Source organism: Equus quagga, chromosome 1 (assembly GCF_021613505.1).
Source record: "Equus quagga isolate Etosha38 chromosome 1, UCLA_HA_Equagga_1.0, whole genome shotgun sequence".
NCBI lineage: Eukaryota > Metazoa > Chordata > Mammalia > Perissodactyla > Equidae > Equus > Equus quagga.
In genome coordinates, this window is record NC_060267.1 from 55,201,905 (window position 1) to 55,223,204 (window position 21,300).

The 21,300-nt window shown below is 51.1% G+C and overlaps 1 protein-coding gene across 11 annotated transcripts in view; it reads right to left on the reverse strand.

Annotated features, from left to right (window-relative positions):
- Positions 1-3,151: 3,151 nt before the first annotated feature.
- Positions 3,152-21,300, reverse strand: part of LOC124242708 (sodium- and chloride-dependent GABA transporter 2) — a 68,626-nt gene continuing 50,477 nt past the window's right edge. For 4 of the 11 annotated variants that reach the window (XM_046667974.1, XM_046667912.1, XM_046667942.1 and 1 more), the window contains 13 exons: positions 21,067-21,207; positions 18,084-18,168; positions 17,273-17,405; positions 16,248-16,382; positions 9,751-9,854; positions 8,683-8,807; positions 6,992-7,104; positions 6,523-6,660; positions 5,637-5,739; positions 5,073-5,173; positions 4,832-4,882; positions 3,910-4,080; positions 3,323-3,591 (listed from right to left, as the gene is read on the reverse strand). In XM_046667974.1, coding sequence (XP_046523930.1) covers positions 3,469-3,591; positions 3,910-4,080; positions 4,832-4,882; positions 5,073-5,173; positions 5,637-5,739; positions 6,523-6,660; positions 6,992-7,104; positions 8,683-8,807; positions 9,751-9,854; positions 16,248-16,382; positions 17,273-17,405; positions 18,084-18,168; positions 21,067-21,207 — 1,523 coding nt within the window. In that variant the 3' untranslated portion in view covers positions 3,323-3,468. Of the gene's footprint in view, positions 3,592-3,909; positions 4,632-4,831; positions 4,923-5,072; positions 5,174-5,636; positions 5,740-6,522; positions 6,661-6,991; positions 7,105-8,682; positions 8,808-9,750; positions 9,855-16,247; positions 16,383-17,272; positions 17,406-18,083; positions 18,169-21,066; positions 21,208-21,300 lie in introns of those variants that run through there. The other 7 variants (XM_046667958.1, XM_046667950.1, XM_046667982.1 and 4 more) reach the window with 7 other exon arrangements.

Sequence of the window (21,300 nt, forward strand, 5' to 3'; positions counted from 1 at the left end):
GGTCCAAAAATCTATGTTTGTCCTACTGCAGCAAACTGTTTCCCAGACCATGAACATCTAAAGGGCAGGGGTCATACTTCACAATTCTTTATTTCTGCCTCTAGCATTTACTACAGCGCTGGCTCAGAGGCACTCAATGTTCATCAGATGGATGGATGGATGGATACAACTTGAGGGAAAAATGATGCCAGTCTTCCCTTTTCTGGGGGGGCGTTGCTCTCCCACAGCCAGAGGATGTAGACTAGGGCTTGGAGGACTCAGGCCCTACTCTTCTTGGACAATAGTGCTGCTGAGCAGGACCCTCGGGCCACAAGATGCAGGGGTATTTCTGAGCTACCTCTCCCCTGCCTCCTAGCAAACATGCTTAGCTAATAAACAGGCAGCCTTCTTTCTGGGGCCCAATGCAACCTGATGCCTGGGGCTGGGGAAGCCGGGGACAGCAAGGAGGTCTCAGAACTCTTCTTGGGCTTTTCTGTTTCATTGGCAGCCCAATGTGAGGGCACTGGAGTCATGGGAAACAGGGTGGGTTTGCTTGAAATGTGTCCCCAAGGCAACTCTCCCTTCACCTTCCACTGGACGCCAAGAACACAATGATGTAAGTATTATTATTCCCATTTTATAGAGCAGAAAATTGAGGATCAGAGAGGTTAACTTACCCAAGGTCACACAGCTAGTAAGTAAGACCCAAGCCAGGACTGCAGGCCTCTGTAAAGGCGTGTGCTTGGCAGACTGCCGCGTCTCTGAGTTTGTGCACACTTATCTGAGGACGAGGAGGGACTGTGTGTGTGCACATGTACGGATCTGAGACCTAGGTGTACTTGTGTGCAAGGTCTCAGGCATGAGATCCGAGGCCCCAAGGCAGCCCGGTGGGCTCAGGGCCTAACCGGTTGCTTCCCTACCTCTATGGGCTGTAGTCTGTAACTCTCCAGTCACCCGCTCTCTCCACTCAGCTATCACTTGCCCCAAGGCTGTCTCTGCCAGCCGTTCTTCCTCTGCCTTTCTTCTCCAACAGGTGTGGCCTCTAGACAAGAGAGGGCTTCCCTCCCTTTTGTGCCTTCATTTTTTTTTTTTTGCTGAGGAAGATCCATGCCAATCTTCCTCTATTTTGTATGTGGGCTGCCGCCACAGCATGGCCACCGACGAGTGGTATAGGTCCACGCCCAGGAACCGAACCCGGGCCACTGAAGTAGAGCACACCGAACTTAACCACTAGGCCACGGGGCCGGCGCCTGTGTCTTCTTCCTCTGAGAACTGCAGGATTCATATCGCCCTTCCAGGCAGAGAAAGCAATGGGACTGAAAGCGCCCTGCCCCCACATCTCTTTGCTCCCTTGGCTGAAGCCGAGTCCAGGGGTCCCTGCTCCCTCTCCCTGACTGACCCGGGCCAGCAGCTTCTCTCACCTGTCTGCCTGTCAGCCCTGGCTTGTTAGAGCAGCTCCTTCATCCACCCCAACTGGTTTAATGTCTTCACACCATTTGGCACCACATTTCTGAAAGGGCTCTCACATGCCTTACCTCATTTGAACCTTACAACAAACCTGTGTGTGGGTGGAGTGGGCAGTATTATCTCCGTCTGAAAACAATGAAGACCCGAATTCCAAGTAACTTCCACAGAGAAACACAGCAAGTTAGAGGCAGGTCAGGACTAGAACCCATATCTCCTGCTTCTTATGCTAATGGATTATTTTCACACCATATTCCACCATTAATGAATCTCCTAAATAGAACGTGAGTCACCATTATCAGACTGCCTACGCCCCTTCCTGGGCCTCGCAGAGTCTGGCGGATCCAAGGGATGGACAGAGAGAGAGACAGCACACCCTCAGAACAGCCTTCCAGACCACCAACCTAAGTCATCAGCTTCCTTCCCACACCCCCATTATTCTCTCTCATAGCACTTTGCTTTTCTTTCATAGCATTTGTCACAATCTGTCGTTTAAGAAGTCGTATCTATTTTTGCTCCTCATGTGCCATGAGCATAGCACAGCACCACATAGTAGGTGTTCTGGAAAAACTGTCAGATGTCAGGTGGGTGGTATCTCAAGTTTTGGCAGGTCTATTTCTCCCATCTTAGGACTGTGATTGAGCCTGGCACACATGGGGGACTCCCAACTGTTCAGTGACTGGGAAGGAGCAGCCAAGGCCAACACACAGTAGGGCCACTAGCACTAATCTTTAGAAACTCTCCCAACACCAAGAAATCAAAAGCTGAAGACTAGTAAAGATTTCAGTGCATTTTCCCACTCACTGACTTGTGAAAAAACTAAGAAAATCACCCAGGGAACACTGTGTGCCCTTAGTCTGCAGCTCTTAGGATCACCGGATGCTATCCTGGAACAGCACCGGAAGAACCATCTGAACAGACACACACACACACAGAGATACGTGTGGCCCTGCTCCACACACCCACTCGGAGGTACAGCTGCAGAGACACACCTGGAGCCGCAGCTGCAGACCCTGAGGTAGGACACACTTTGCCTTCCACCTGAATCCTCTTTGCAGCCTAACCCCAAGAGTTCATCTGCACAGCTCAGGCCCTGACAGCGGGGCTGTGGTCATGGCAGTCCCACCCCTCGTGGAGGCGACCGCATCCGGCACCTACTCTTTTCAGCAGAGGCTGAAGAACGAGGTGGTCCTGAGGAAGCAGGGTCCCTCTGCTGGCTGTGCTGGGGTAGTGCCCTGCTCTGCCAGGGCTTCCGGTACCTGTTGCCTCAGGTCTGTTGTCCTGTCACTGCTGTCCTCTCTTATACCCCGGAACCAGGCCCTGGGCAGTCGCACACAGATTTGGTAAGCAGAGTCGGGCAAGGGCCCGGCAAGGGAAGCGTGGGCAAGAAGCAGCCCGACCACTCTTTTCCTTCCTCCCTCCAGCTACGGCTTATTCTTCCCTCAGTTGCCTTTCTCATTCCAGAGTGAAGGAGGAGGGCACTTTAAGGAAGCATGGACGGAGGAGTGTCTGCTGACGGAGGGTCTCAGCCGGGCCCCGTCACCTTCTCCCCCAGCAATGCCCTCTGCTCATGGTCCACAAGGAGAACTCGATGATGGGAAAGCCAGCTGGGGAGGGGGTGGGGGGTTCTAAAGCCACAGCTCTAAAGTGAGGAGGTGGTCAAGGCAGAGGGGCAGAAATCAGGAGGCACGGCTAGTAGTCAGTCGGAAGAACTTGGGTTTAATGGAATGAAGGGTAAGAGGGCCCAGAAGCCGAACAGAGCTTTCCCCCCATCCTCCCCCAGCTCCCCAAGGCCCATCTCAAATGGGAAGCTCTTGATACTGGCATTTCACAGCTGTTCAGCCACCCCTGGCGCAGGAAAGTTGGGGTTGGAGGCCCCAGCTCACAAGGTGGATTCCAAAATACCCCCTTTTGTCTTATCTACACCACATAGGGGCAGAGAAGCACAGCGGGGCTGCTTCCTCTCTCTCCCTCCGCAGCTGTCCCCACAGCCAGGCTCACAGGTGCCATCGCAGGGCCTGCCCCCTAGCAGTGAGACTCTAGTTCTGTGAGTCTGAACCGTGATGTCCTGGGCGTGGTAGGGGAAGAGGGTTCTGCTCGGTTCTGTTTGGGCACGTCTTGAGCTGGGCACACAAGCTGGCGAATTCTCTGCAAGGAGAGTGGAGGTGGCTGTCACGAGGTGGAGGGAGGGCAAGTCTGCCAGCTTCCCTCATCGCTGAGGTCTGCCTGCCCCATACACAAACATGCCCCCCAGGTGCAACCCTATCATCACAGTCTGTGTCTTGGAGCATCCAGTCTCCATCTGAGACTTCTAAGCACTCACCCTGTCCCTCCCCAATACCCACCCCAGGCTCACCAGCCCTCCTGCGGACCCTGGCAGGCAGCCGCCTACCATCAAGGGGACCCTACCTCATCCACTAGGATTCCTACGCTCTCCGACTACTTTTCTCCCAACTAACTCCCTACCTCTCTCAAGGGGCCCTTGGAGGTGCTGAGCTTGTAGACGATCCAGGTGGGAATGCAGACCATGGAGGACAGAGCCAGGAGCCAGCCCAGGGCATGGCCCCACCACGGGTAGGTGTACTTCTTGTTGTAGGTCAGTGGGGTGTACTTGATCAAGGAGAAGAGGAAGGTGGCCTGAGGGTGAGAGCAGAAGAGAAAGGGGCTGCGCGAGCAGGGGCCCTGTGCCCTCAGCGCCCCCCAGAAGAGCTGGCGGAGATCAGTCACGCTCCCAGCCTGGAATTGCCTTCAGGCTCATCTGGGCCAGTCAGCTTCCAATCTCCATCCAATTCTGCCCAAAATCCACACCCCCAAACAGGTGTTTTCCAGATACCCACCCTGTCCCTCCGGGGACCCCATGCCCCTGGGCACCTCGACACACGGTTGGCCTCAGTTAGGAGACAGCTATGTGCCTGCCGGTGCTTTCAGGTGTTTAAGTCTCCTGCACTATCAGGTGGGGCTGTGACCCCCCCTCAAGGGAGGGGGTCATGCCTCCTTGCCCCTGGGCCCCATGTATATCCTGCATGCGGCGGTGCTCAGGGGAACTACTGACACAGATAAAGCCAGAGGATGCAGCACACGGGGGTTTATGGCTCAGACTCTGCGGCTGAGCTGCCTAGGTTGGAATCCTAGCTCTCTGCGACTTTCTAGCTTGGGTAAATCGCTAACCTCTTTACCTTCAGTTTCACCTGTAAAATGAATATAATGGTAACTCTTTCTCCATGGGGTTCTTGTGAGGATTAAATGGGTTAAAATGTGTGAAGCACTTTGTGTCCAGCACAGAGTCAGTGCTCTAAGCCTGCTGCTATTATTACTGCTGTGATTACTAATATTATTACGAGCAGCCCCATGCACTTGGTTTCAGTCCTGCCTGTGACATCAGACTCACATTGTGATGCTGGTTGAACTGTCTGACAGCTCTGGGCCTCAGTTTATCCTTCTGTGAAATGGAAAGGAAGAATCTATCTTGCTGTCATTTCCTAGAATCCAACAGGAGGATGAATGGAAATCTAAAATAATTTTCAATCCTCACGGAGAAGTCCCTTCTAGGGCTAACCGCCTATCTACCCTCCTGCCACCACCATCTCTCTATCCCTTCATCTGGCTTTACCCTTTGAAGGTTGTCTTACTGTGCACACAGCTGGTGTGAGGAAGACCCAACAATATTTGATTAGAGGCCATGGCCTGTACCCAATCATGTCTTCAAGGTTGTCATAGAAGCGCCCAGCTCCTACCATGAAGAGAAGGAAGGAAGGGGGAGAAACGACATTCTTTAGCATCCAAAGCATCAGGACCAGGACCACCAAGATCAGGATGGGCAAGGATCAATAAATAAAGATATCATGGTTGTCTTTTCAAATCGTTGCTAAGAGAGAACTCTTCCCCAGAATTCATAGGCTGTGGGCAGAATTTGGCTTAGGCAAAGGCAATAACATTCTGATTATCAAAGTTGTTAAAGGCTGAAAAAGTGTGGATAGGACAGGATATGGGCCCACCTGGGTGGTCTGGGTGTAGCCGTAACCTCTGGAGGGCCCTTACACTGGTAGCAATTTAGGATTCTTGAGATTTTTGAAGTTAGAAGGGGAGGAGCCCCAGGAAAAGGTGGATGTGAGCAGTGGATGTCTCTCTTTTGTCTAACGGCCATGGGGTAGAGGTGAGTACTGGTGTTAGGACCTAGGGGAAAAGTTACTCACCATAGACCCAAGCCACACAGATGGACTCAAAGATGGCCACGAACAGGAGGGACATGCCGCTGGCTGCATAGTAGTCAAAGACCTGAAACACGTACATACCGCCCTGCCCAGGAAGAGATAAAAACCAGAACTTTATTCAGAGGAAACAGACAGATTGACCCCATGCCTGCCAGCCTCACACCCTTGGGTCACAGGGCAGAGCTGGTAAGGACCACAGGAAATAGATATTAAAACAGAATACAGTTTGTGAGCTGTAAGGCACTAGGCAGACATGAGACAATAATGATTTTTTATTATTGTCTTTGGAAGGAAGATAGATGAAATACACAGCTATTGTTAGCTTATCCCCGAGAACATTTCAGGATTGACCCAGAAGCCCAAATCACAGTGTGCACATTTTTGGCGAAGGATCAGGATAGGGACTGTCATTAGTATTATCAAGCTGACAAGTTCCATTTCCTTCCCTCTCCCTTGAGAGATCACACAAAATACCACCCACCCCCAGGGCTCCCTTTCTTCCCTTGAAGTTCATCCCTGGAACTTGGTTCAGCTGCTGGGGAAATCATGGGATCTTGCTGGAGAGGCAGTTTTTCCTAGTCCAAGAATTTTTAACCATCCTTTTCATACCCCTTAGCTTACTGTGGAGACAAATTACCCCTTGCCTGTCCGCAAAGGGAGGTGGGTCAATGCCCAAAGGCCAGAAGAGGGACTTGTCTACTTTGTCCTTCCTGTGGCGGGGAAAGGAGGGAGTCCCAGTGCCCTGAAGCCAGGAGGGCCTGCCCTGCAGCCTGAAACCACAGCAGCCTGCTCCACCCGCCTTGCCACAGTTGTCCACTGGCTCCTCCTCCTCACGTGGTCCCCACCTTCAAGCCTCCCAGATCCTCACCTCTGTGAGCATGACCAGCCCAACAAGGAAGGAGAAGACAGACACTCCAAGGATGAGGAACTCCCTCCGGTTCTTCTTGCGGAACATCTCGGGGTTCAGGTCCACCAGCGCCGTCACCAGGCTTTCTACGCACACAAACTGGATGAGAGGGCAAAAGAATTGGAGGGAAAGAGAGCTCCCAAAATAAGGTCCGTCAACTAGCTCTGGCTTCTTGCTCCCAGGGTCAGCCCTATCTCAGCCAGCCTCCCTGTCTCAAGTCCCAGGAGCTGCCCTTGCATGGTTAGGTCTGGACCCACCCTTCAAAACTCCTCTTGGTCCCTGGAAGGGCATCAACTGCTGACAATCACCCAGTCTCCAACTGTTTTAAGGCCCCTCAGGGCATCAAGCTCAACCTCATGCTCACTGCTCCCCTCCCCCAGCCCACACACACCACTTGTCTCTCAGGCTCTGAGTGGCCACGTCTTAATACCTGGCTATCCAGTCCCAGGAGGACAATCATGAAGAAGAAGCAGAAGGCCCACAAAGGAGAGAAGGGCAGCATCACCACAGCCCGAGGGTAAGCGATGAAAGCCAGGCCAGGGCCTGCAGCAAGGAGCAGAGGAGAACAGCCCAGTGCCTGGCCAGCTCCAGACCATGTGCCGGCCCAAGGCTTCCCAGAGTGGGGCCGCAGAGCCATAGGAGCCAAAGGAAACTGCACCCCAAAGTTACCACCACCACCATCCTCACCCAGTATACGCCACCAAAACCTCTCCCTGGTCCCCAAATTTCCAAGGCACCCCCCACTGTATTCTCATGGGCAGGAACAAACCTAGCGTCTGTGGGTGTAAAGGGCTGTGGAAAATAGAAAGAGGCTATATCCACCCTAAGTCCTCAGGGCTCATTCTCCAGATCTATTGCCCCAAACCAGAGGTTTCAAACTTAAACAGAGCTCAGGAGCCAGGCAGGCTGTGCCCATCTGTGAAGCTGACCCAGTGTAAAATGAGGAAGAAGCAGGGCCTGACGAGACCCGGACATCATGCCCCCACTGAGGCAATCACTGTGTTGTTTCTACAAAACAGGTGGTTCCAAAGAAAATACCTCCAAGACTAGATTGGGCCTGGGGCCACCAGTTTGTCATCTCTGCACCTGGAGCCTTTTCTGTCACCCTACAATGAGTGAACTGGCATTCATTTTGGAATACCACTGACATACATCCTCTCAAATAAATTAATGTTCCTCTCAGCAAATAGCAGGAACAGATTCAAATGCCAGTGCCTGGATGCCTCCACAGGAAGCTTCCTTTGAAGAAAAGGGTAGGACCGTGTGCCCTGGACAAAGCCCTGCTTCCCACATTGATGAGGCGGGGTAATGCCACTGCTGCCTCACAGCCTTCCACTGCCTGGTACGGGCAGAATGCTCCTACAGTGCCTGGCATCTAGTAAGTGCTCAATAAAAGCGAAAAATTATCATTTTTAATAAGAATCAGTGATGTTAGTTGCTCAGTGCTTGGCACTGTGTGTAACGTAACAGGAGTGTGCTTGTGAATGCTGTGATAAAAAATTATCTTGTTACAGAGTGTAAGTGGGTGGTCTGCAAGAACAGGAGAAGAGCATGAGAAAACTTTCTAGCTTACCCAGTCGGGGCATCAGTCCTTGATTTTACTTAAAAGCAACAATGACACTGCATGGTGGAAAGGCAGTCACTTAAAAAAGGAGGACACTCTATGTGCCAATAGAAACTCATCTCTAAGCTACATTTTAAAGTGAACCAAACAAGGCAAGATCAGAACAGTGTATGTAGGATGTTAGCAATTGGTTTTTTAAAAAGGTGGGTAAGGAATAGAAATAGTAATATGTATGAATCTGTATGAATACATACATGTGGGGTTTTTTTCCTCACATACGCCTAAACTATTTCTGGAAGGACAAACATGAATCTGATGGCATTGGTTGCCTCCAGGATAAGGAACTGGAGGCCAGGGATGGGAAGAAAAATGTTCACTGGATACCCATTAACCCTTTGAAGCTGGAATTGCTGTTTAAGTCCTAGATGCACCCACTGAGAGGAGACGACAGTTCACCCATGGTGTAGGTGACAATAGAAACTCTCTAGATCCCAGTGGCAAAGGGTCAAGCGAAGCTCCTGGAACCCACTGCCACGGCCCTCCCCGGCAGTACTCACCCGACTCAGCCACCTCAGAGATCGGCAGCCCCTGCTCCTGAGACATGAAGCCCAGGATGGAGAAGATGGCAAACCCAGCCACAAAGCTGGTGCCACTGTTGAGGAAGCAGAGGGCTATGCAGTCCCTGCGGGGCGGGAGGGGGAGGTGGAAACAGGCGGGATCAGAAAGGGGCTGCCAGGGCCTCAGGCCTCCTGTCTGGAGCCAACAGAAACCCCAGGGAAGCACTGCCCCTCAAGGCAGACAGGCAGACACTTGTCCCAGCCCTTCACAGAGGGGCTGCCTGGCAGAATTAAGGTGAGCCTTCAAGGGTTGGTTCCCTGCTACTCCATTAGCTCAGACTTGGGACAAATCAAGGTAGTTCTAAAAGAAGGGAGCTCTAAGGGAGTAAAATATTAACCTAAAAATTTAAAATTCTGCACAGCCTCCCTCCCCACAATACCGCCACCACACCTCTTGGGACACTACCACTCTGACACAATTCAGTCTGGCATGTGAATGCAGAGGATATGGGTGTGGATAATCCCAAGCACCAAATAATTCTTAGTCACCTAAATTTGATTTTGAAATGCATGATATGATTTTTTTTTGCTAATATTAAAATTGGCTTAAATTCTCTGATATGAACCAGGTAAGACCGGAAGGAACCATTGGGAGGGGACATGAGATGGGGGAGAGGTGAATAAAAATGGGTAAGGATTCAATGTTCGCTGGGCAAACGTACAAAGAGGCAAGACTGAGGCTCCACTGCACGACATTATTAACGCTTCTCAAGCTTGCCTACCCTCCTGAGCCCACTAACCTCTAAATTAGCCAGGGGGCTGGGCTCCTGCTGTGGTTTCCCAGACAACCACAACCATCCCATCCTTTTGGAAGCGATCCCCCTGCCCATGCTGCAGTGGGCTCCTTTCAGCACTGGTAGCTCTGGGGCATTAGAAAGTTGGGTGAAGATGGGTATGGAGTAGGCAAATGCATGAGCCGGGGCACCCTCCCAGTCACCCCTGATCTAGCATGGCTAGAAGGACAGTAGAGATGGGTGGTTTGTGGCTCTGGCCCCACCTCCCATTCACCTGTAGCAGTTGTTGTGGTACTTGTTGTAGCTGCCCAGGGCTGTCAGGCACCCTAGACAGATGGCGAAGGAGAAGAAGATCTGGGTGCCCGCGTCCATCCACACCTACACAGGGAAAAGGCAAGAAAGCTGCACCTCCGGAAAGCAAGACCATCTGGGCTCCATGGGAGCACACGGGCCCATGGCTGAGCAGGTGCTGGCTAGGGATGACGAGAAGCCTGCTCTCAGCCAGTGCAGGCACCCCTGTGGCCCGGCCATCCCAATGGGCTCTACTTCCTGGGCCCCTAGATGGAGTTTCTCGGGTACCACCAGGATGGCATAGGCATTAGGCATTCGCAGAAGAAGACTAAAGGACCCACGGTGGAGGCGGGTGGGAGGGCAAGAGGGTGCTCTAGGCCTAAGCTAGGCCTGGCCCCCAATTTTTATAATGGAAACAAAGCCCTGAGTTCTGCCTCCACTTTCCTCTGTCCCAGGCTGTCCTGGCAGCACGGCCAGTGTGGGAGGAATCCAGGGACAGGATCCCTGGGGATATGGGCTTAATATCAGTGCCGTCACAAGCATGTAGCTTTGCCCCTCATGCCTCAAAATCCTCTGTCTGAAAAACAGCAGGAATAATCCCCAGCTCACGAAAAGTCAAGAGGATGAAAAGAATGCATCTGTAACGGGCTCTGGACTCCTGGGGGAGCACAGCACTACAGCTAAACACAGAGCATGGCTGTTACTGTTATTATCTCAGCTGGCTGCCCCAGCCTGTGCATGTTATGATTTAGATTGGACAGCTAGAATAACATCCCAAAGAGAAAGAGCATCAAGGCGAACAGGACAAGGCAAGCTGCAGATCTGTAGGAGGCAGGGTCCTGGGGCTACAGACTCTCCCCAGGCGCCTCCTGCCTTCAGGGGCCGTGAGCACTCCCAACTATGGAGGCAGACATCTCCAGGCAGCGTCCTGACACTTCTGTGACCCCCATTTCTTATCTTTTGCCTAGCTCTGCCCCAGGAGCCCCCAAACAGATCGCTGCTTTCCTCTCACTAATGTCAAGCTCCCGGGTCCACACACGCCAAAGCCTCAGCTTCTCTCTGTGCAAAGCTCTTCAGTCCGTTACCTGTCTCTCCCTGCCTCCCTAACCACTGCCACCACCCTCAGCCTCCCTTGCTCTCTCATCATACTCAGACCCAGCAGAGTGCCCATTTTCCTCAGCTTGGAGTGGGTGCAAGGAACCCACTGGCAAGCTGACTACATCAGAATCACACGATTCCTCAGCCAGCATCCCCAGTTGAGACACTGACTCTCTAGGCCTGAAGGAGAACCCAGAAATCAGCAGTATTTTCCAAGCATCTGGGTGATGCTAATGAACAGCAGATGTGGGCATCACTGCCCTACGGTTCCGAGAACTGGCACTGGGGATCCACCAGGGCACTCACTCACTCTTCTCGTTACAGCTCCATTTCTGCAGGAATGCAGACAGAGCAGGGAAGATGGTAAAGAAAAGGGGAGAATGCCTCCAGCTTTCTGTCCCTTCTGCTTACTGTGAATCCCATTCCCAGGGCAGGAGTTGCCACCAGGGAAAAGAGCTCAGTGGCAAGGAGCACAGAGGAAGATCCAGAGGAGCCAGGGCTAGCAAGGAAATGGCATGCAAAGACGGAAACACCAGGGAAACTTCGCAACTTGAGGGAAAGTTATAACAGGGAAAGGAGAGGGGGTTTCAGGATTTATTGCAAAAGCTAGAGAAGGGCAGGGTAAGCACGAAGAAAGGACCTGAGGATAAGAAGGAGAGCGCTGACAAAATTCAGTGTGAAGCCACAAAAGTTGGAGGAGATGCCTTGGGGAGTCTGTTTGCTCCTTCAATATGCTTCAAATCCTTTTCTAAAACTCTGCCGCACAGACACGATGAGAATGGTATCTCAGGAAGACTCAGTGACCGCTGGTCTGAGGGTCCCTCTGCTCTGCTTCGTTCCTGCCTCACTCAGTAGGTTATGAGTGGCTTCAAGAGCAGCCAGAGGCTCTGAGCTTACCCAGAAAGGATTTACCCAGGCTCAGGGATGTAAGGGCTGGGGAGAGATGCCATATGCCTATGCCTCAGGGCTTACAGGCACTTCTGGGTCATGAGACCAGGTGATCTCTCCCAAGCAGGTCATCCAGGATATGGCCCAAGGGCCTGCCCTGCCTCAAGCCTTGGGTGTTTGCTTCCTGTGCCTAGCAGTGACCCACAGTTAACAGGGAAACTCCCAAGTGCCCAGAGACATTCTGTGGCTGCCCACATGCAGGCAGGGGGCGCAAATCCTATGGTTGCGAAGTTTTGCAAAGTTGGGCTTGAGAAGAAAAAATAAGAAAATCTGTGACTTGGCAGTTCACCTCACCCTGAGGGGGACAGACTAAGACTGAGTTGGAAGGAGAAGTTAAAGAGAACAGAAGGAAATGCAGCAGGAGGGCCGAGAGTTCAGAGTGCAAAGGTCAGATACAGTGACTTTGACTAAAGCCCCCTCACTGGGAGCTTGGCAAGCCTCAGCTCTCTGCACAGCTGCTGCCTGACAAGCCTGCTGGGATCGGGGAAAGGAGTGGGGTCAGAGGAGGCTGAAAGAACAAGCAGAGCAAGCTGTTCTGTTCCCCACCACAGGCGACCCACTCCCTGACCATTCCAGGAGCCCTGGTTTCTAGAACAAAGCTCCAGTGTGTCTGACTGGGCAGAAGACCGACCAAGAATAAAATAAGTGTGAAAAACACTTGGTGGAGTGTGGGTGAAAGAAGAGGTCTTTGGGGGCCAGAGGGAAAGAGAGACCTCTGGAAGATCCAGGAAATATGTTTTCAACCTTGAGTCCAAACCCAAGGATTATTATATTCACTATTTTTAGGAAGGCAATAGTGTGTAATGGAAAAAGCCTGGCCTTTGGAGTCAAACTGAACTGGTTCAATTCCCAACTCCATTACTTACTAGCTGTGTGATCTTAGGCACAATCACTTAACCTCTCTGAACCTCATTTTTCTCATCAGAAAAATGGGTATAATAACAAATAAAATAATGTATGTAAAATGGCTAACAAATAAATATTAGTTCCCTATCCCACCTTTGGGAATAATTCTGGAATAATAAAAAGCAGCCCTTAAAACTCTCAAATAATTCATATTCTTTGGAAAATGTCTATCATGGTGATTAAGACAGCAGACTCCAAAACAATACTTGGGATGAAACCTAAGCTCCCCCACATGCTGGTTTTTTGGTTCGGGGCAAATTTCTTGTTTTCTAAGCTTCAGTTTCTTTGTCTGTAAAAAGAGGCTAAGCCCTAAGTCCTGGGGGTCAGTGCACTCAGTAAAGGGCCTGGCAGTGATAAGCACACAGTGAACATGTCCACTGTTGCCGCTGTTTGTTGTTGCTATTATTCTAAAAAAGCAACTTACCTTCCAGGGATAGAAAGGTCCCACAGATTTCAACATACGATATCAAAATAAAAGGACTCATTCTAATCAATGGTTCCAACCTCCTCCCTAAACAAACCCTTTGTTAGAATAGCTTAACATAGAGACTTAAAAGCTTCAACAAGGGCCCTTTGGACTCAGGGAGGCTCCCCTACCCCCTACCCCCTGCCCTTATCCATCTAGCAAAGTGCAGTAGAACAAGGCAGAGGGCCAGGACGAGGGAGAGAAATGAGCGCCCAGACAAAGGACACAGGGCACCAGTATAATCCTGAGCTTCCAGGGGCCATGCCCCAGCGTGAAAGAGACGAGCCCTGGGGCACACCAAGAGAGGCTGCCACCTGCCCACCACACAGCACGCCTGGCAGAAGGGGAGCAGGGAGCGAGATACACCCAGCATTATCTCGGCCTGGCTCCCTGCTCCCAGACTGAGGGCTTGGCAGAGAGAGGTGTCTTTGGTCTTTGTGCTGCCTAGCAGGCATTTTGTACCTTTCTCAAGTGCCAGGCAAATGCTAGCTGGAATTATCACGCTTTCTGGGGAGTGCCAACTACACTCAATTAGAGCTCTGGCAGGGGCATCCCACCCTGCAGGTGTTGCTCTGTTCCTGACAACAAAGGCCTTGCTTCAATATGAGACCAGGACCAGGCAGCTAACAAGGCTGCTTGGAAGCTCAGGACCAAGCTTGCTCTTGAAACATCTCCCTCACCAGGGCCTCAGAGGACTTAGAAGACGTATGCTTCCTGCACAGCCGACAGCTGGCTGGGGTCGGAAAGATGGAATCCTGGAGAGCAGATGAAAAGAGGTTTTGTTCCCTGCAGTAACGCAGACCCAGAATTACAGCCGTATTAACTCTCAGAGTTGAAGGCTATCCGGTCCCCCTTCTTCATATTTGTGGAAGCTAGTATATAACAAACCCACACCTAGCAGGGGCCTGGCACATAATAGATGCTGGACAAATGTTTGCTGAATGAATGAGCTGTGAGAAAAACAAAGATGAGCAGATGGGGACTTTGCCTTCGAGAGCTCACAAAGTATGTGGGATTGGTCATCATTCAGACCTGGATTCCAGCTGCAGGGGTGAAGACAGGAAATTCTTTAAACTCTCTAGGCCTTAACTTCCTATCTGTAAAGTGGGGAAACCTCGCTGATCTGCTGTGAGGATTAGCTGAAATAACGCATGTAAACCTCTTAACAATGCCAGGGACAGAGTGAGCACTCGATAAACGGCTGATCAGGACAAACAAGGCATTGATCACAGAAGCCATAAATCAGTTCCAGAAATACTGGGCCCTTCTCTTCTTTTTCTCTTCCAGCCTACCTGCCTGTCCCCCTGCCTGAACGGTTCCCCTCCTTCCCAGCCTGATCCCCAACCAAAGGCAGGTTTGGTAGCTTAGCCACTGGGTCGTATCTCTGGTGCTCCAGAACCACAACGGCTCCCTCTCGCATAGGAGATCCAAGCCAAACTCCACACCTGCCTTCAAAGCCTTCCCTCAAGCCTCCTGCCCCCACAACCTCCTGCTTGCTACCTACTCCCCATCACAACCCCTTGTTCCAGATAAGTCCAGGGGCTTATGATTCACAAAGTAAAAATACGCTTTATCTGCCCTGCCACTGACTTGCTGCGTGACCTTGGACCTCAGTTGCTCATCTGTGCAATGAGGAATTTGCACTGGATAATCTCTGGGGTCCTTCTAGCTTCAACAGCTTGGCTCTCCAGTTTGCTTCCAGAGGCTGACAGCAGCTCCTGTGCACCCTGTAGAGACAATGCAGCAGCCATCCGTATCTCTATCATGCGTAAGAAATGGGAGAGGGGAAGGATAGCCTCGCAGCCCACCAGAAGATCACTGAGAAGTACTGAGGACCAAGGCTATGTGACTGCATGGGGAAGCTTCTCAGCAGGAGTAGCCTGGCTTCTGGGAGCCACGGCAGCCCCAGCAGAACTCAGGAAGAAGTCCTAACTCTTCCAGGGGTGGCTGGGAGACTTGAGGACAATTTAGCATCTGGATCACCCTGAGTTCTGCCCGAGGGGGAGCCATCGCCTCCGTGCGCGCGCTGAGTCCCAGGCACTGTGGAAATGTGTGTCACTCCCTTTTCTCTCGCTCCCTCTCAGCAATTTCAGCGAATGTGCTGGTGCCTTACTACTGAAAATGTTTGAAAAGCCATCCAATAGTTAGTCTTCTCTGTGCCCAGAGCCGCCCACCTGAAGTTTCCTCAGGGCCCTTTCTATAGACACAGAGAGCCTCCTCCAGCCCCTGAGGGCAGGTCTCTACATTGTGCACACACTCCCAGGGAGGGCGACCTCTGTGCCAGGGAGGCACAGAGCATGTAGCTGGGTAACACATTTTAGGGGCTCTGGGGTGGAGCTTACCCACGCTCCCCTCCGGCCCTCGACACCTCCTGGCTTTGCCAGCTTTCAAAATGGCTGCCAAACAGGAGAAGATAAGAAACCCATCAGAGGCAGTGGCTTCTTATTTCAGGCCCTGTTTTACCAACCCCTCCAGTCAGCAAGTAGCACCGCCCCCTCCCTGCGCAGGGCCATGAAGAAGCTAGCCGTAGCAGACTGTGTGGACTGTGAAGGACAGGCCGGAGGGGAGGGGAGAGGAGAGGCAGTGACCTCTGGACAACTGACAGGAAACTCAACACCAGCCCAGCCCTGCTGGGAGGTGCTGGGGAACTGGGGCCCAGGAATGGGCCACAGGGGCACACGGAGGGAACCAGAGGGGGCTGGTGGAGGGTCAAGAAATAGAGGAAGCTCAGTGTGAAATGAGATTGCCAAGAGAAAAAAACGCAAAAATGGGCTGGGTGGATGTGGGGAAAGGGGTCCAGCCTGTGAGAAAAGGCTGTTAGTGACATATTGCGGCCCCTGAGAAGTACCACTAGGGCCTCAGGGCCCCCTGGCAGGGTTCCCTGGCAGCTGTAAACCAAGGAGGGAGACAAGAAACGGCTGCTAACAGATGTCTGGAGACCCACACACACCACGGAGGCCTCAGGGTCTGGCCAGGAGCAGATGCCTGACCTGAGCACAAGGAAGGCCTGTAGCTCAAGCACCTCCAGAGCCACGGGATCTCCCTCGTCTGTGGCTTCTTACCTGGGGATCCACCAGACGTGTGGGGTCTGGGTACAGGTAAAACCGAATCCCTTGGGCTGCCCCAGGCAGTGTCACCCCTCGAATTAACAGGACCATCAGCATGAGGTAAGGGAATGTGGCTGTGAAGTACACCACCTGACCAAGGGGCAGATGAGAGACAAAGACTTTGTGAGTTAGGAAGGAGGGAGCTGGAGACCCAGCAGCAGAGGCAGGAGGCAGGAGCTCCCCACCTACAGAAGAGGTCAAGGGAGTTCCTCTTCGGCTCACTCCCTCTCACCCCACAGCTGTTCAGTTTCGTCTCCCCTCTGCCAGAAGCCACAACCTCCCCTTCCTCCCTCCAGCTTAAGGCACTTACCCTCCCCTTGACACATACCCAGTAAATATTTGTTGAGTGACTGAATGAACTTGGGCATTCTCCCAACAAGTGTGCTTGGAATTATGGCAAGGGTTGTCAGGTATGAAAAGATCTGTAACACATGATCTCTGTCCTCACAGAGCTTACGAGCTTAGCACAACCAGGCAGCCAGATTAGGAAGGAAGCCTTGTCAGAGGCCTCAGGGCAAGAGTCCAGAAGAACTCAGAATGCCCTCTAATGCCTCATACACTCTAAGGCAAAGAGTCCCCCCACGTTCTTGGGTTGGTTGAGAATCATTTTGAGATTGATAGTCTCAATGGAATTCTTTTTCCAAAGAACTGCTGCATGAAATAGGGAGCCATGAACTGTGGTCAGTGTGCAATGTGCCCACACATGTGGTATATTTCCAAGATTGAATTCCTCTGGAAGCGTCCTTCCTGCCTTTCTCTCTCTCTCTCACTCTTCCATTTAATTCCCCAAATACCAGAAGGATGTGGGTTTGAATCTAGGAGAGGCACAGAATCAAGGACAGGGGTCACATAAAATCTTTGCTGGGTCATTCCCTCCCATCCCTGACCAGGCTACAACTTAGGGCACTCCTAAGTGACTGAGCCCCCAGTGAGGCAGGGAGTCCTGGGATGGGAGGTGCCAGGAGCTCTCCAACACGGACCTTGCCCGCGGACTTGACCCCCTTCCAGACGCAGAAGTAGCAGATGACCCAGGCAAGCAGGAGGCACAAGGCCAGCTCCCAGTTCAGGGACCCCAGGTGGTGGATGCCATCAGAGATCCTCAGGACCCGCCTCCTGAGGAAAGAAGGTTGAGCCGGGCTCCACTTTTGCTGTCAGCCTCAATTTTGTAGCCCACGTGTCTCGGGCAGTGAAACCATGCCTCCAGGGTCTTGTCCAGAAGCTTCTCAGCTCTTCTCACTCAGATCCATGAGGCTCTCCTTTGCCCAGAGATAGGGATAGATATAAAAGGAGGCAAATAGAAACTGTTCCCAGGTAAGTTTGCTCTGGGAAGCTGAGTACCAATTTAACCTAGAGAAGAAGGTGCAAACACATATTTTTCTCAACCAGAGTTTTAGGATGTTTCAATATGAGGAATCATGCCCTAGATGAATATCAATATTTGGAGGAGGGGCAGACAAGAGGCAATGTATAAGCAGCTGAAGTGAGGAGGGTAGGTTAGGAATGTGGACACACATGCATGTGCACTATCTAACATGTGGGTGGGCACATGGGAGAAGAAAGGCAGGCATAGCCTGAGAACAGTTGCAAAATTCCCATCTCTGAAACCAGTTCTGCATTAACCACAAATATAGGCACAACAGAAAAAAGCCACTTAGGTGAGAGAGCCACCAAAGAAGGAGACGAGAATTCTTCCCTTGGTGTCCATTGAGAGTCATCACTGCCTGAACCCATCCCCAGGCCCTTCTTTCAAACACACAGCCCACACCGGGGCAGGGAAACGGCCTCACTTACTCCCAGAACTCGATGACAGGAGAGGTGGCATTCTCAAAGGTCACATTCAGGGAGCCATTGGTCTTCTTGAACTCCACACAGTGTTCTGCCCATGGGTCCCAGGGTAAGAAGAAAGAGAAGGATCATTAGTCAATACCTGACATGACTGGAGAGAGTGGAGGGAAATTTGGGGAGAATGGGAAGCAAAGTATCTGAAAGGAACTGGGCGGAAGTTGTCTATACAAAACATCCTCAGACATAAAATAACCTCAACAAACCCACCTCACCCTCTCTCACACACGTTCTCACATGGGTTTATAAACATTTGGGTACATACTCTTATTAAAGCATGATCAGATAGCATCAGAAAAGGTGCTCTGCATGTCATCTGGTTCAAAAAACACACATATTTCTAGGTAACTGTCCTGTAGAAAGTCACAACCTTTGAGGGATAGTGAGAATGCCCTCCTGGGAAGTGATGTGACAGAGTTGCTAAGAGCAGAGGTTCAAGGTCAGGAGGCTCTGGCTTGAATGCTGACCTTCTGGTTATTCACCATGTGACTCTCTAAGCCTCACTTCTCCCATCTCTAAAATGTACACAAGAAGGTACATTTGGGGGCTGGCCCCAGGGCACAGTGGTTAAGTTAGGCATGCTCTGTTTCGGCGGCCCAGGTTTGCGGGTTTGGATCCCAGGCATGGACTTATACCACTCATCAGCCATGCTGTGGCGGTGACCTACATGTAAAGTAGAGGAAGATTGGCACAGATGTTAGTTCAGGGCTAATCTTCCTCAGCAAAAAATAAATAAATAAATAAAAGAATGCACATTTGTAGGATTGAGAAGGGGATTAAATGAAAATATGTCTGTAAAGTACTCAATAAGTAATGGCTCTTAATTATCTGTATATGACTTTGGAGTTTCACAAACAGTGTTCACATTCTTTTTTTACATTTTATTAGTACAACAGTCTTGGGAAATATTAAGATGGATAGTGTTTTTCCCATTGTACATGTGAAAAAGTAAATCTTCTTAGAAATGGCCTGTCCTAGCTTATAAGCGACTAAGTGAGGGCTAGAATCCAATTCAGCAAATTGGGTATGTTTTACCTTCAAAATACCTAGAACCTGAACTTTCTCCTTAGAGCCTCTACCACCACCCCGAGGCAGCCACCACCATCTCATGTCTCCCTAACTGGCCTCCAGTTTCTACTCTTGCCTCCCTAGCCAAATCTCCAGACAGTGCCCAGAGTGATTTTGTTAACATTTAAGTCACTTTATGTCAGGCCTGGTTTGAAACTCTCTGACAGGTTTCCTATCCCACTCGGAGAAAAAAGCCCAAACCCCTATAATCACCTCCATGGCCCTATTCAATCTACCCCATGGCCTATGACCCTGTCTCTCACTGCTTTTTCACTCCTTTCTAGCTCCTCCAGCCCTGCCGTTCCCTGGATGCTACAGGACAGCACTGCTTCAGGGCCTTTGCACTTGGTGTTTGCCCCCTGCACCCTCAATGGCTCACTCTCCCTCCGCTTTCAGAGCATTACTCCAGCGCCTCTTCTCAGTAACACCCTCCCTGATGACCCTGTTTAAAGTACACCCGTACACCCCTAAACTTACCAGTCCCTCCTCCCTGATTTGTTTTTCTCCACAGCACTTCTTCTAACACGACGCATTTTACTCCCTCATCTTGCTTACGCTCTCTCTCGCTCACTCTCGCGCTCTCTCTCTCTCGCTGTCTCTCTCTGTCTCTCTCTGTCTCTTGCTGTCTCTGTCTCTGTCTCTCTCTCTCACTGTCTCTCTCTCTCACTGTCTCTGTCTCTCTCTCTCTCTCTCGCTGCTAGAACGGAAACTGCACGAGGGCACTGGGAACTTCCTTTTCGTGCATGACTACTTCCCTGGCGCTCAGAACAGAGCCTGGCGTTTACCAGGAGCTCAATGAATATCCCTTGAATGATTGACTGCCAGCTGAGTGCTCTTGTCTCTAAACCATATCACTTTCCTTGAAGCTTCAGCACCCCCAGAAAAGCGCTGTTTCATCTTGACAGGATGTCCTATACTATTCAAGATGCTAGGCTCTGAGGAAAATCAGACTCACTAGGAGAAATGTCAAAAATGTCAAGAAGGAAAATTTGCCTGAGTACTACCCTAGGTATTTTTAATTTTTGTTACTTTCAATGCATTAGACTCAGTAGTTCCATGGCCATAGGTAGCTCTTGCAGTCTTATAAGAGAATCGCATATAGTCTTATAAACACAGGAGAAAATTAACTGCTGTTATAAATTATATTGATGACATACAAAACAGTTTATGCCCTGGTTAAATCCAGGTGAATTGTGAGCTGGAAAGACCTAAAAGTGCATCAGAAAGAAGACATGAGAAATAAATAAATGAACAAAAAATATACACATATATCAAACTAACCACATTTCAAATGAAAATAAATAAATGGCTAAACTACATAAAAAGAAGTCAGTTCTACTTGCATAATACATGAATTCATACATGTATTGAATAATTGAATACACGATTGTGTGCGTATGTGAGGAAGATTGGCCCTGAGCTAACATTTGTTGCCAATCTCACTCTTTTTTTCTCTTTGCTTGAGGAAGACTGTCGCTGAGCTAACATCTGTGCCGTCTTCCTCTATTTTCTATGTGGGAGGCCCCCACAGCATGGTTTGATGAGTGGTGTGTAGGTCCGTCCTGGGATCTGAACCCGCGAACCCTGGGCCACCGAAGCAGAGTGCCTAAAACTTAACCACTCCGCCCCTGGGACAGCCCCAAACACATGAATTTTCTTTTAAAAAGTCTCTGACATTTTGCAGGTGATGCTGGTGAAATCTCGCTCTTATCCTTGATATAAGATCTCCACGATCGACTTGGCAGATTCCTAGTGAGTCCCAAGTTTAAGCCGGGGCTGGGCTGCCCGGGACACGGGGACAATCCCACTCCTGGTTAGCGCAGCAGAGCAACAGGAGGAAACGGATCTCTGCAGATGGCCTTACCCGTGTTCCACTCGTGGCGGCAGCTTCCCCAGGGCAGGTCCACGGCAAAGCTGTTGAAGAGGTAGAAGAGGGCCCAGGCCAGGACGACGATGTAGTAGGTGTTGAGGAGGACGACGATCACCTGGGAGGAGTAGCCGATGCCTGCGGAGGGAGACGACAGAACTGCGGAGGGAGACGGCGGGACTGCGGGGGAGACGGCGGGACTGCGGGGGGAGACGGCGGGACTGCGGGGGG